This window comes from Oncorhynchus nerka, linkage group LG11, assembly GCF_034236695.1.
Source record: "Oncorhynchus nerka isolate Pitt River linkage group LG11, Oner_Uvic_2.0, whole genome shotgun sequence".
Lineage (NCBI taxonomy): Eukaryota > Metazoa > Chordata > Actinopteri > Salmoniformes > Salmonidae > Oncorhynchus > Oncorhynchus nerka.
The window spans coordinates 68,444,976-68,459,974 of record NC_088406.1 but is presented as its reverse complement, the minus strand read 5'-3'; the positions used below and the strand labels follow the sequence as shown (position 1 = coordinate 68,459,974).

General features: G+C 42.8%; 1 protein-coding gene across 1 annotated transcript in view; it reads left to right on the top strand.

Moving 5' to 3' along the window:
* LOC115137565 (protein WWC2-like) overlaps window positions 1-14,999 on the top strand; it is a 51,133-nt gene that overhangs the window by 14,667 nt on the left and 21,467 nt on the right. The window contains 7 exon segments of the mRNA XM_065024892.1: window positions 10,701-10,816; window positions 11,006-11,093; window positions 11,197-11,273; window positions 12,061-12,140; window positions 13,121-13,250; window positions 13,494-13,622; window positions 14,651-14,724. Coding sequence (XP_064880964.1) covers window positions 10,701-10,816; window positions 11,006-11,093; window positions 11,197-11,273; window positions 12,061-12,140; window positions 13,121-13,250; window positions 13,494-13,622; window positions 14,651-14,724 — 694 coding nt within the window.

Here is a 14,999-nt window from a genome sequence, read left to right as displayed (position 1 = left end):
AATTAAATAATTTTATGATTCAATTAGTCACGTTCATTTCAAAATGAGCAGATTAAATTCCACACGGACCGTCTGTCTCCTGCTGATCCCTTAGGAAAACACTCACATTAAAAATAATTTTATTAACTCCATTCAATTAAATCAGATGTTTGTTTTCTCCCAATACAGATTAAATCCATTTCCCAAATGTTTTTCCATTGTGCTGCCTGGCTGTAGCTGCAGGGTTGAGATGTGAGCTAGCTGCTGCTGCTGCTGCTGCTGTTGTTGTTGTTGTTGTGTGGGCTAGAGATTCTATTTATCTGTTGCTCTCACACACATTTCTACTGCGATTTAGCTTTGTTTGTTTGTCTAACACCGGTGGGTAAACAAACCCAGTCAGCTGTCAGTCAGGATTGGATGATTGTGTGGAGACTCCTTAGCTTCGGTGTATTAAGGCTGGCCCTCCTGTGGGTGGTTGGATACAGTGTATTTCTGCACTTCTGAGCTATAGTTTGAATCCGAGTTTGGCTTGTTGCATTGTCTTTTTTTCATTTGGTCTGGTTGGTTTCACATTGGCGAATGTCAAACAAACTAAAATGCCTAAACAAAACCATAAATCATTTGTTTATTGGAGGTAAATGTTAAATCCATCTATGATTAGGAAGAGGCGTAACTTGTGTCCCAAACTTCATATTACTTTCGCTTTGGTCTTCCAACAACATGCAGGAGGAAACAGCTCAATATCCCCTCTGACTGCGAGGTGAATAGGCTATATTCAGTAGCCTATTAGTGTTGTCGCGATACCAGAATTTGGACATCGATACCAGGTTAAGTATCACGATTCTCGATACCGTCACAATACTCAATACCAAAACGATAACACTGCAAAAAAAGAAGGAATTTGAACCTGAGTCACAGAATGGCACTTGATCCAGACAGATAAACACAGCTACTGCTCTGTTCAATCGTTGGGCGTCTTTTGAGTTCAATATCATTCCATTTGACATTTTTTGCATCAACATTTTTCAGAGACAGCCATGCATCCATTAAAGAATCAATTATACAATCATACAATCAATTTGACTTTGTTTTTACAATCTAACTACATAACAACCTAATGGTAATTTTTCATTTGAATGGTACATCTCTATTGATAAACTGGGTAAATCAAGATGTAGCCTAGGCCTATTCACACGGATGCATATAATCAATAGGAGTGTGTGCGTGCATTGAGTTATTGAGCTTGTTTTGGCCGATTTCATGGGGATACAGATGAACAGAACGATCTGTTTCCTTTCCGTTTTTATTTTATTGTACTGACAGACAACATTCGCATAGGAGTTGCTCGTTTGATAAAAGTGTGCACTGTCTCTTTAACCAGTAATGACTTCATTCACGAGGCAAGAAGGGGGTGGCCTGGGGTCAGTTCACTGAGGAAATAGATCATCTATGGGAGAGATGCGAGAGAGAGACTGATTAAGTGAATGAATAAAGTTTTGGTGGCAATCAGTGTTAAAAATCGGCATATTTTGCATTATGGTTTGCATATTAAAACAAACAAAGCTGTTAGCTAGCAAGAAAAGTTAGCCTACGAAGCTGGAAGCTACCGGTATCGGCATGCATTGTAAAGTGTTCTATCCTTTATGGACATTGTTTTGCGAACAGTAACGACATTGACAGTAACGACACGGCATGTAGCTTCAACATTTCTACATGCCGTGTCGTATTATTCAAGTGTGTTAACCTCTGTGCAGCATGAGTGGGGAGCTAACATGGTGCAGCCCAGACGCTGAGATCAGGCTAAGTGGACCACACGCAGTACTTTCGTACTATAAGGGGGACGTTGGCTGCGCTGACAGAGTTGATCTGTGAGGCAAATTTGACAGAAGTGCCGAAAGGAGAGAAAAAATCTGGTACTGAACCATTTTTCATGTTCTAGTATAGAAAAAGTTCTGAACTAAGGAGGAAAATGCACCAGAGCTGGAAAAACCTCTCCAAACCAATTTGGTGTGAAAGCCTCCTTATCGAAGTGATACACTTTCCTTTCTCAACAAACACCCCAATGACCATTTGTCAATGTACACTACCGTTCAAAAGTTTGGGGTCACTTAGAAATGTCCTTGTTTTTGAAAGAAAAGCAAACATTTTGTCCATTAAAATAACATAAAATTGATCAGAAATATGGTGTAGACAATGTTAATGTTGTAAATTACTATTGTAGCTGGAAACGGCTGATTTTTTATGGAATATATACTTAGGCGTACTGAGGCCCATTATCAGCAGGCCAGCATCCCGGAGTCGCCTCTTCACTGTTGACGTTGAGACTGGTGTTTTGCAGGTAATATTTACTGAAGCTGCCAGTTGAGGCCTTGTGAGGCATCTGTTTCTCAAACGAGACACTTTAATGTACTTTGTCCTCTTGCGCAGTTGTGCACCGGGGCCTCCCACTCTTCTTTCTATTCTGGTTAGGACCAATTTGTGCTGTTCTGTGAAGGGAGTAGTACACAGCGTTGTACGAGATCTTCAGTTTTTTGGCAATTTCTTGCATGGAATAGCCATAATTTCTCCGAACAAGAATAGACTGACGAGTTTCAGAAGAAAGTTCTTTGTTTCTGGCCATTTTGAGCCCGTAATCGAACCCACAAATTCTGATGCTCCAGATACTCAACTAGTCTAAAGAAGGCCAGTTTTATTGCTGCTTTAATGAGCACAACAGTTTTCAGCTGTGCTAACATAATTGCAAAAGTGCTTTTCTAATGATCACCTGTCTAGGCTGTATCCCAGATACCTGTGAGGTGAGTGGAGAATGTGGACTGATAGACAAGGGCCCAGAGTCTATCCTCTGCAGGTCTGGTGAACACCAGGGGGAAAAAACTCCTGGCCCTAGTTATGGCAAGACAGGGCGGCTGGGGGGTTAGTCTGGGTGGGTACCTACTTCTCCTTGTCTGTCCTGTCCTAGCTTCTCCCTCCCTGCCCAGGCTGTCCCCCGCCCAGCAGGCCTCACTTCCTTATTATGTAAACCCTGCTGCTGCCCTGTGGCCTCCCTGCATTGTTGGAGTGGAGGGAGGGACGGGACGGGGGTTGATAAGGGTCTGTTATGTGTGGTGATTTGCCTTCTTTTATGTGGCGTAGATGGGCCCAGATAAGCGTGGTTGCCTAACCTAGTTGGAACTTACCCTGACTTCACATACCCACTCAGGGAGTTGCTTTGGGTTCCCCTGTCTTAGTGGAGGTCCTGTTGAAATCCTGGGTTTATTATGCATAGAGGTAGACAGACACATGCTCTCCCTCGCACTCTTATAAGCTCTCATAAAATGGCATTGTAGGCTGTAGGTGGACACACACGCGTGTGTTCTGTATATCAGGCGTGTGTGTGCCAGTCAGGCATTCATTCAGTCAGATATTCAGTCACATCCTGAGAGTTGAGGTGGGTGTGTTCTGCCCGTGCAGGCAGGAGTGTGCTGTCAGATACCAATGACGAAACAATAGACTGACTGTGTCAACACTGTCCATTGTGCTCTAGCCACTACCTCATACCTTTTAGGGTTGCTCATCAGCATGTGGCTTTGTGTTCCCAAGTGTGTGTATATGTGTGTGTGTGAAACTCAAATCATTTATCGTATCATACAACCACTTCTGTAGGACATCGATACAGTGTCTAGCCAACATGATTCACATTGATTCACATTGATTAATTTGATTTGTAGGGAACCGTTTACCAACCTCAGAGCGCAAGAGCAACTCCCAACATTGACCACAAGTTATATAGCAGATCAGAAACAAAACATTACTTAGGGCCTAACCGAGGATTATCCTACCCAGCAAACTGGGAACGTTCCCAGTACATTAGCTAAGATTCTCGTTATGTTTTTTTTTTTATATATAACATTAGGATGATAGCAAATTATTGTAATATTTTTTTATGGTTTAAATTAAATATATTTGGAATGTTCTCCTAACATTTACTAAAATGTTGTGCACATCTGTAACAACCACATTCCCCAAACTTTCTCATTAGGTTTCCAGGCAATGTAATAACACAATGTACGAGTAATGTTTTTCCAGCAAACCAAAATTGGTTCTGTGGAAGTTCCCAGAACATTCGTTAGGTTTCATCAAACATTCTCATAACACAGATACTGCCCAGTCGTGCTGATGATTATACAATGTTTGTATCAAATATTTTGTTTTTGCTTTATTAGAACATATGCCGCGAGCTAACGAATGTTCTGGGAAATTTCACATAACCAATTTTGGTTTGCTGGGTACCTTACACCCTCAGCAGAAGAATACACAGGGCTGAGAGCTCCATAGAGAGAGGGAGACAGAGAGAGCGGGAGAGTGGAGACACAGGCACAGTCACAAGCACGTACACACACACACACACACACACACACACAAAAAATCCTGCTGGAGTGAAATCCGGTTATTCCTCATAGCAGCCAGTCTCTGCATTGCTGACATACTTAGTGTGGCACGGAGGGGGCCGTGCTCTTAGTGTAGAGACTTGTTGTTTTCCACACAAAGGCTGTGTCTCCCAAATGGCACGCTATTCCCTATATAGTGCACTACTTTTGACCAAAGCCCTATGGGCCCTACTCTACATAGGGAATTGGGTGGCATTTGGGACACAGTCAAAATACAGTAAGGAATGAAGGATTAACCCTTTCCTTCCCTGCCACCGGACAGAGTTGTGGGCTAACCCAGAAGAGAGGGTAAGAGACAAACAAAAGAGGGCAGAGACAGAGAACGAGAGAGGGAAAGGAGAGAGTGGGAGCAAGAGTGAGAGAGGAAGAGAGCGAGCGAGTAGTGTTGTGATTGATTCAGATGGATTGCTTCCTCTGCTCTCCCACTGTGCCTTTTTCTTTCCTCAAAACAACCCACTGTTAAGATGTGGGTGTAGGCCTGCTTCGTTTGCAGTATACAGTTCCTTCAGAAAGTATTCACACCCCTTGACTTTTTCCAATTTTTGTTGCGTTAACAGCCTGAATTTAAAATGGATTAAATTGCAATGTTGTGTCACTGGCCGACCCACAATACCCCATAATGTCAAAGTGGAATTATTATAATACATTTTTTAAACAAATTAATTAAGAATGAAAAGCTGAAATTACTTGAGTCAATAAGTGTTCAACCCCTTTATTATGGCAAGAATAAAAAAGTTCAGGAGTAAAAATTTGCTTAACCTCTTAAGTCGACCCTCTACTTTTTTGAACATTCTGTTAAAAATCGCGCAACATTTCAGCGCCCTGCTACTCATGCCAGGAATATAGTATATGCATTTGCTTAGTCTGTGTGGATAGAAAACACTCAGACATTTATAAAACTGGTTAAATCACTGCTGTGGCTTTACCAGAACGGCATTTACATCGAAAAGCACAGGAAAAACTGATCACTGAAAATGGGAAAATATATCCATGCGCTACTTGAACCCATTGATAAAGGTGAACCACAATTAATTGACTGAGGTTGCAGTACCTACAGCTTCCACACGGTGTCTAGAGTCTTGTCATTTCCCTTCAAGTTTTTTCTTGGTCAAACACATGCAGGGCACCGTATTTCCTTAGGTCTAGGACCGGATATTTTCGTTGAGTTTCTAGCCGGACATTTTTCCAGACGGACAGCTAATGATCTTTACATCGCCTCCTGATGAATTTTATCGCTTATTAACGTTTACTAATACCTAAAGTTGCATTACAAACGTATTTCGAAGTGTTTTGTGAAAGTTTATCGTCGACTTTTGAATTTTAAAAAATGACGTTACGTTTTGAAACGATGTTTTTTCGTTTATCACACAGTCTACATATAACGATATCTTGGCTTTATATGGGCCGATTTAATCGAAATAAAGACCCAATAGTGTTTATGGGACATCTAGGAGTGCCAACAAAGAAGATGGTGAAAGGTAATGACTGTTTTCTATTTTATTGTGCGGTTTGTGTAACGCCGAAATGCTAATTATTTTGTTTACGTCCCCTGCGGGTCTTTTGGGGTGTTACATGCTATCAGATAATAGCTTCTCATGCTTTCGCCGAAAAGCATTTTAAAAATCTGACTTGTTGCCTGGATTCACAACGAGTGTAGCTTTAATTCGATACCCTGCATGTGTATTTTAATGAACGTTTGAGTTTTAACTAATACTATTAGCATTTAGCGTAGCGCATTTGCATTTCCAGAGCTCTAGTTGGGACGCAAGCGTCCCGAGTAGAAGCAAGAGGTTAACAAGTCACATAATAACAATACAATAAGTCCAATACAGCAAATGAAAGATAAATATATTGTTAATCTACCCATCGTGTCCAATTTCAAAAATGCTTTACAGCAAAAGCACAACATATGATTAAGTTAGGTCAGAGTCAAGTCACAAAAACACACACAGTCATTTTCCAGCCAAAGATAGGAGTCACAAAAAGCAGAAATATAGATGAAGATCATCAAAGGTTAGTGATTAATTTTATCAGATGACACTCATAGGACAGACATCATGTTACACAATACATGTATGTTTTGTTTTGTAATGTGCATATTTATATCCAAAAAACGGTTTACACTGGCGCGTTACCTGCAGTAATGTTATGATTTCAAAACATCCGGTGATTTTGCAGAAATACTCATAATAAACATTGATACAAGATGCAAATGTTATTCACAGAAATAAAGATAGACTTATCCTCTATGCAACCGCTGTGTCAGATTTCAAAAAAACTTTGCGGAAAAAGCATAATCTGAGAACGGTGCTCAGAAGCCAAAACAGCCAGAGGAATATCCGCCATTTTGGCGTCAACAGAAGCTAGAAAAAACACTATAAATATTCACTTACCTTTGATGATCTTCATCAGAACGCACTCCCAGCAATCCCAGTTCGACAATAAATGACTGATTTGTTCCATAAAGTTCCATAAAGCCCATCATTTAGCCACTTGTTGTTAGCATGTTCAGCCCAGTAATCCATCTTCATGAGGCGCTAGCACTTCCTCCAGACAAAAACCCGAAAAGTTCCGTTACAGTCCGTAGAAACAAGTCAAATGATGTATGCAATCAATCTTTAGGATGTTTTTAACATAAATCATCAATAAGGTTCCAACCGGAGAATTTCATTGTCTGAAGAAAAGCATTGGAACGAGTGCAAACTCTGTCGGGAGCGCGCATCATGAGACCGAGTCTCTCTGCCAGCCCCTCACTCAAAGAGCTATTATGAGCCCCTCCTTTATAGTAGAATCCTCAAACCAGTTTCTAAAGACGGTGACATCTAGTGGAAGCCCTAGGAAGGGCATTCTCATTCATATCTCACTGGGATTTCAGTAGGCACTGTTTTGAAAATCGATTTCTCACTTCCTGTTTGGATTTCTTCTCAGGATTTTGCCTGCCATATGAGTTCTGTTATACTCACAGACATCATTCAAACCGTTTTAGAAACTTCAGAGTGTTTTCTATCCAATACTAATAATAATATGCATATATTAGCATCTGGGACAGAGCAGGAGGCAGTTCAGTCTGGGCACGCTTATTCATCCAAAAGTGAAAATGCTGCCCCCTATCCCAAAAAGGTTAACATGATTTTTTTAACGACTACCCCATCTCCAATTATATGTAAGGTCCCTCAGTCAAGCAGTGAATTTCAAAGAGAAGGAGAAGAAAACAGGATGGATCAAGAACATTGTAGTTACTCCACAATACTAACCTAAATGACAGAGTGAAAAGAAAGAAGCCTGTACAAAATAAAAAAGATTCCAAAACATTAATCACAAGGCACTAAAGTAAAACTGCAAATAATTTGCCAGAGAAATTAACCTTATGTCCCGAATACAAAGCGCTATTTTTCAGACAACTCCAACACATCACTGAGTACCACTCTTCATAATTTCAAGCATGGTGGGGGCTGCATCATGTTTTATTTAGATTTTTTTTGAATTTTTACCCCGTTTTTCTCCCCAATTTCGTGGTATCCAATTGTTTTTTAGTAGCTACTATCTTGTCTCGTCACTACAACTCCCGTACGGGCTCGGGAGAGATGAAGGTTGAAGCCGCACTGCTTCTTAACACAGCGCGCATCCAACCCGGAAGCCAGCCGCACCAATGGTCGGAAGAAACACCGTGCCCCTGGCAACCTTGGTTAGCGCGCACTGCGCCCGGCCCGCCACAGGGGTCGCTGGTGCGCGATGAGACACGGATATCCCGACCGGCCAACCCCTCCCTAACCCGGACGATGCTAGGCCAATTGTGCGTCGCCCCACGGACCTCCCGGTCGCGGCCAGTTACGACAGAGCCTAGGTGCGAACCCAGAGTTCTCTGGTGGCACAGCTGGCGCTGCAGTACAGCGCCCTTAACCACTGCGCCACCCGGGAGGCCGGGCTGCATCATGTTATGGTATGCTTGCCATCGGCAAGGATTAGGGAGCTTTTTAGGCTAAAAAGAAACCGAATAGAGCTAAGCACAGGCAAAAGCCTAGAGGGAAACCTGATTCAGTCTGCTCTTCAACAGATACTGGGACACAAATTCACCTTTCAGCAATCACCCAAGGTTGTTTACCAAGATGACATTGAATGTTCCTGACTGGCCTAGTTACAGTTTTGACAAATCGGCTTGAGAATCTATGTCAAGACTTGAAATGGCTGTCTAGCAATGATCAACAACCAACATGACAGAGCTTGAATAATTGTTCAAATAATAATATTGTACAATCCAGTTGTGCAAAGCTCTTAGAGACTTACTCAGTAAGACTCACAGCTGGAATCGCTGCCAAAGGTGATTCTAACATGTATTGACTCAGTGGTGTAAATACTTATGTAAATTAGATATTTCTGTATGGATTTTTAATCAAAATGGAGACAAATTGAGTGTGTTGTATTTTAAGAGAGTCTGACTGGTGTCTGATGTGCTTACCTTTTGTGACTAGGGGGCAGTATTTTCATTTTTGGAAAAATAACATTCCCGATGCTAGAATATGCATATATATATTCACAGACAGCTTAGGATAGAAAACACTCTAAAGTTTCCAAAACTGTAAAAAATATTGTCTGTGAGTATAACAGAACTGATATTGCAGGCGAAAGCCTGAGAAAAATCCAATCCTGGAAGTGACTCATCTTTTGAAAGCTCTGCGTTCCAATGCGTCCCTATTGAGCAGTGAATGGGCTATCAACCAGATTACTTTTTCCTCTGTATTCCCCAAGGTGTCTACAGCATTGTGACGTAGTTTTACGCATTTATGTTGAAGAATACCCGTAAGCGGCTACATTGCACAAGTGGTCACCTGATGACTCTCAGAGTGATTCTCGGGTAAAATACAGAGGTAGCCATTATTCCAATCGGTCCTACTGAAAAACCTGAAAATTGTCCCGGTGGATATATTATCGAATAGATATTTGAAAAACATCTTGAGGATTGATTATAAACAACGTTTGCCATGTTTCTGTCAATATTATGGAGCTAATTTGGAATAATTGTTCGGCGTTTTCGTGACTGCAATTTCCGGGCAATTTCTCAGCCAAACGCGAAGAACAAACGGAGATATTTTGCCTACAAAAATAATATTTTGGGAAAAAAGGAACATTGGCCATCTAACTGGGAGTCTCGTGAGTGAAAACATCCGAAGCTCATCAAAAGTAAACGATTTAATTTGGTAATTTCGATTTCATTTCTTGCTTTTCTGATTTCCGTGACCAAGTTACCTGCTGCTAGCTGGACAAAATGCTATGCTAGGCTATCGATAAACTTACACAAATGCTTGTCTAGCTTTGGCTGTAAAGCATATTTTGAAAATCTGAGATGAAAGGGTGATTAACAAAAGGCTAATCTGTGTCTCAATATATTTCACTTGTGATTTTCACGAATAGGAATATTTTCTAGGAATATTTATGTCCGTTGCGTTATGCTAATTAGTGTCAGTCGATAATTATGCTCCCGGACCCGGGATGGGGAGTTACTAGAGGTTTTAAAGGAATAGGAACATTGTGTAAAACACACAGTGAAATGCCATTGTTGTTTGTGTCGATTTTCTTTGGATAGGATTGACCTGATGAAAACGTCAACCATGAAAAAATGTAGTAACTGCCAAAATAAAGGAATACAACATGTCTTAATAGGATGTTGGGCCACCACAAACCACCAGAACAGCTTCAATACACCGTGGCATGGATTCTACAAGTGTCTGGAACTATTAGAGGGATGTGACACCATTCTTCAAGAAACACAAGAAATTCCATCATTAAATGTTTTGTTGATGGTGCTGGAAAACGCAGTCTCAGGTGCCGCTCTAGAATCTACCATAAGTGTTCAATTGTGTTGAGATCTGGTGACTGAGATGGCCATGGCATAGGGTTTATATCTTTTTTATGTTCATCAAACTATTCAGTGACCACTCGCACCCTGTGGATGAGGGCATTGTCATCATGTGGGGGCATAGCCACGGTAGCCAAAATAATGGCCAAAATAATAGCCTTCACAGCATTTTTATACATGACCCTAAGCATGATGGGATATTCATTGCTTGATTAACTCAGGAACCACGCCTGTGTGGAACTACATGCTTTCAATATACTTTGTATCCCTCATTTACTCAAGTGTTTCCATTACTTTGGCAGTTACCTGTATATCTGAATCAGTGTTCTGGCATGCTGTAGCTGTATGACACAAAAAGAGGCTACAAATAAAGTATCATCATCATCATCATCATTTGTTTATGGGAGTAGATCTCATTGATGACATTCTCCCCTCTCTAGAGAGTACCCAGCTAGAGGACCCCCGGGCAGAGTGGAGGAAGGAGCAGGAGAGGATGTTGAAGGAGTACCTGACAGTAGCCCAGGATGCCCTGGTCACCCAGAAAGAGCTGTACCAGGTGAAATGGATGAGTGAATGGATGGATGGATATATGGATGGATTGATGGGTAAATAAAATAATGACTGAATGGGTGGGTGGAAGGATGGATGAATGAATTAACAACTATGATGAGTGAATGGATGAACAAAGGACCTCATGAATGACTGAACGAACAAGACTTATTTCCATTGTGATCTTCGATACCAGGTCAAAGAGCAGCGGCTGGCCTTGGCCCTGGATCAGTACACACGCCTCAACGACGCATACAAGGACAAGTCCAGCTCACGCACCAGCCGTGAGTAGTGAACCTGACCCGAACCTAGTTCTAAACCCATTGTCACACACAAGCGCGTCTGTCCTTCACACAATAACGGTCCAGGCGGCTCTCTCTCCTCCAGTGTTCTCGGGGTCTTCGTCCAGCACTAAGTATGACCCTGACATCCTCAAGGCTGAGATCTCCACCACCAAAGTCAGGGTAAGATGCATGTCTCTCTTTCTCTCGCTCGCACTCACACCTCTTCCTAACTAGTGTCTTCTTATTTATTTTTTGTTTTGTTGTATTTTACCCCCTTTTTCTCCACAATTTCGATCTTGTCTCATCGCTGCAACTCTCCAACGGGCTCAGGAGGCGAAGGTTGAGTCATGCGTCCCCCAAAACATTACCCACCAAACCTTGCTTCTTAACACCCGCCCGCTTAACCAGGAAGCTAGCTGCACCAATGTGTCGGAGGAAACACCGTTCAACTGAAGTCAGCCTGCAGGCGCCCGGCCCGCCACAAGGAGTTGCTAGAGCGAGATGAGCCAAGTAAAGCCCCCCCGGCCAAACCCTTCTCTAACCCGGACGACGCTGGGCCAATTGTGCGTCGCCCTATTGGACTCCCGATCATATGACACAGCCTGGGATCGAACCCGGGTCTGTAGTGATGCAGTGCCTTAGAACGCTGCGCTACTCGGGAGGGCAACTAGTGTCTTCTTGACTGTCTGCGTTTATGTCGTTCTCAATCTTCGTTCTTTTTCTCCCTCTACCTCTTTCTTGTACCCTCTTTCTCTTTCTCTCTCTCTCTCGCTTTCTTTCTCTCTCAATTCAAAGGGGCTTTATTGGCATGGGAAACGTATGTTTACATTGCCAAAGCAAGTGAAATAAACAAGAATAAACAAGAACAAAACACACCTCTCTTCTCAATGAAAGTGCATTCCTCTGTGTCTCTGTTAATGTGTGTCTGTACTCTGGTTTTAACATTTGTATTTTTCCGCTACTGTAGGTGAATAAGCTGAAGAGAGAGCTCTCCCAGATGAAACAGGAGCTCATCTACAAAGAACAAGGCTTTGAAACCTTGCAGCAGTAAGTCCCCTTTTCACATTGATTACACCTGTCTATCACACGTCTGTCTATTAAACACACGCACACATACAGCTGTGTATTGTCTGTTGCTCTGTGAATGTTGTGATTTTACAACTTTAGTGTTATGTGTCTGTTGGACTTGGTAGTGCCTGGGGGTGATCGTAGAACAGGTTGATTACATTACTCTGGTGCAGGAGCACTAAACTACAAAAATTGCCATGAATCATATTCCACATAATAATTCACTATTCCTGTTGCTATAGGGTTATTTTCCTGCTGTAGCAAACTGGCTCAAATTAAAATCCGACATCTGTAGGAACCTCTACAGTCTACTAATGGGAATTCACATTTGTAGGGAGAGAGATAATGACCATGAGATAGGAGGTAAAGAGAGAGGGGGGAGAGAATGAAGGGGGGAAGGGGGGTTGATAGAAGGAGAGACAGAATGAAAGAGGAAGAAGGAGAATGGGAGATGTAGGGAGAGAGAGAGAGAGAGAGGGGTTATGTTGCTCACATGGCACGCTCTGGATTAAGCCCTGTCCAAAGCAGCCACTTTTATTACAATAATTGAAACAATGAAGCATTGTCGTTCACCCTCCACACACACTCCATCCGCTCAGGAGGCACACACAATAAAGGAAAAGAGTGAAAAGGGGGCAGGAACACACACACACACAAACTGCACGTTGGGAAGGTCAGAAATCATGCATGGCAGCTTAACTAAGGCTGCTTGGTTATGTCATTTTCTCATACTACGCTATTAGACAAACACTCAACACACATCGCTCAACAAAGAGCTAGCTCGTGTGTAAGTGAAAATGCGTGTAGACGTACGTATATATCTGAACTTTAACACCCATATAGACATTGATGTGTTCACATTCAAATTGATCTATCCAGAATCCAGATCATTGGAGATTCTGATATTTGTGAACAAAACTTGTCTTTCTTTGTGTGTGTGTGCGCGCTCTCTTCTGCAGGATCGACCAAAAACTGTGTGGCGAGCAGAGTGGATACCGTCTGAAGGAGGCCAAGGCCATCGTGACGGAGCTCAAGTCTCTCCGCAGGGCCATCAGCTCTGGAGAGAAGGAGAAACAGGACCTCATGCAGGTACGTGTGTGTGTGGGAAATATTTTGGTCTGTGTGTGGGTTCCTATATCTGCTTTTTGAGAGCTCCTGGCAAGGTCATGTTCAATAGGAACCCAACAGAAGGAAACAGACTGAAACAGGAAGGGACTGGCTGAACTTATCCGATTTAGAAATGCTAATTTTCGTTTTTCCGTTTTGGTGTGGTGTGCCTTTCAACCCTGAACTTCCCTCTAGACCCACCCCATGTTCTCCTCTCTCCCATAGTCTCTGGCTAAGCTAAAGGAGAGGTTCCACACGGAACATAACATGGGCCGTTCGGAACCAGACCTCCGGAACCCAGTGGGCTCCAGACAGACGCTAGAAGCCGGCTCCCAGACAGACGTCTCTGGAGAGGTGAGCACCACCTCTCATTCTCTCCTCTCTTTCACTCTCACTTTCTCTCCCCTTATTCTCTCTAACACTATCTTGCTCCCACTCTCACTCAACAATTTGTGCCTTCCCTCCCTCCCTCCTCTCTCTCTCTCTCTCTCTCTCTCTCTTACTTTCTCTCTCTCTCTTACTTTCTCTCTCTCTCTCTTACTTTCTCTCTCTCTCTCTTACTTTCTCTCTCTCTCTCTCTCTTACTTTCTCTCTCTCTCTCTCTTACTTTCTCTCCTCTCTCTCTCTTACTTTCTCTCCTCTCTCTCTCTCTCTCTCTCTCTCTCTTCTCTCTCTCTCTCTTACTTTCTCTCTCTCTCTCTCTCTCTCTCTCTCTCTCTTACTTTCTCTCTCTCTCTCTCTCTCTCTCTCTCTCTTACTTTCTCTCCTCTCTCTCTCTCTCTCTCTTACTTTCTCTCTCTCTCTCTCTCTCTCTCTCTCTCTCTCTCTCTCTCTCTCTCTCTCTCTCTTACTTTCTCTCTCTCTCTCTCTCTCTCTCTCTTGCTTTCTCTCCTCTCTCTCTCCCCCCTTCTCTCCCATGTCCCTTCTTTGTCTTAATAAAATGCCTGTGTGTTACTGAGAGGAATGTCCCCGCCCCCCTTCTGTGGGCCTTCCCTAGTGGGACTCTGGATTCCTCTGTACACACACACACACTCACACACACACACACACACACACACTGGATTCCTCTGGTTCCTCGGAGCAGATGATAGCTGCTAGGGGCCCGGCCAGGCAGACTGGGCTCAGGGTTAGAGGTAGAGAGGCAAAGCTGCTTACTACACTGGGGCTTTTCTCCCTCCCTACACACACACACACACACACACACACACAGAGCGAGACATTCACCGATGGAATGCTAAATGGAGGGAGGGCAGAATGAGGGATGGAGAGGTGGAGGTCTCTCTAATGATATTAAACCCAGTCACTTGAACTTCAAGCAGGTACATGTGATGTTTTTGTTCTCTCTCTCTCTCTCTCTCGCTCGTTCTCCCTCCGTTTCTCAGGCTGGTTTGAGGAGCAGATCATCCTTGGCTGAGAAGGTTAGACTCAGTCTCCAATATGAAGAGGCCAAAAGAAGGTAATCTCTCTCTCCATCTCTCTCTCTCTGTTTTTTTTACTGCAGACATTCCTTATGTGAATATGCATATCACCTGACCACAGAACTGCAACAGTAAACTCAACTCAATAGAGATAGAGAAAGCCTGAAAGCACTTTAGCATGGGCCTTAGATTACTTTAGCATGGGCCTGAGATCACTTTAGCATGGGCCTTAGATCACTTTAGCATGGGCCTTAGATCACTTTAGCATGGGCCTTAGATCACTTTAACATGGGCCTTAGATGACTTTAACATG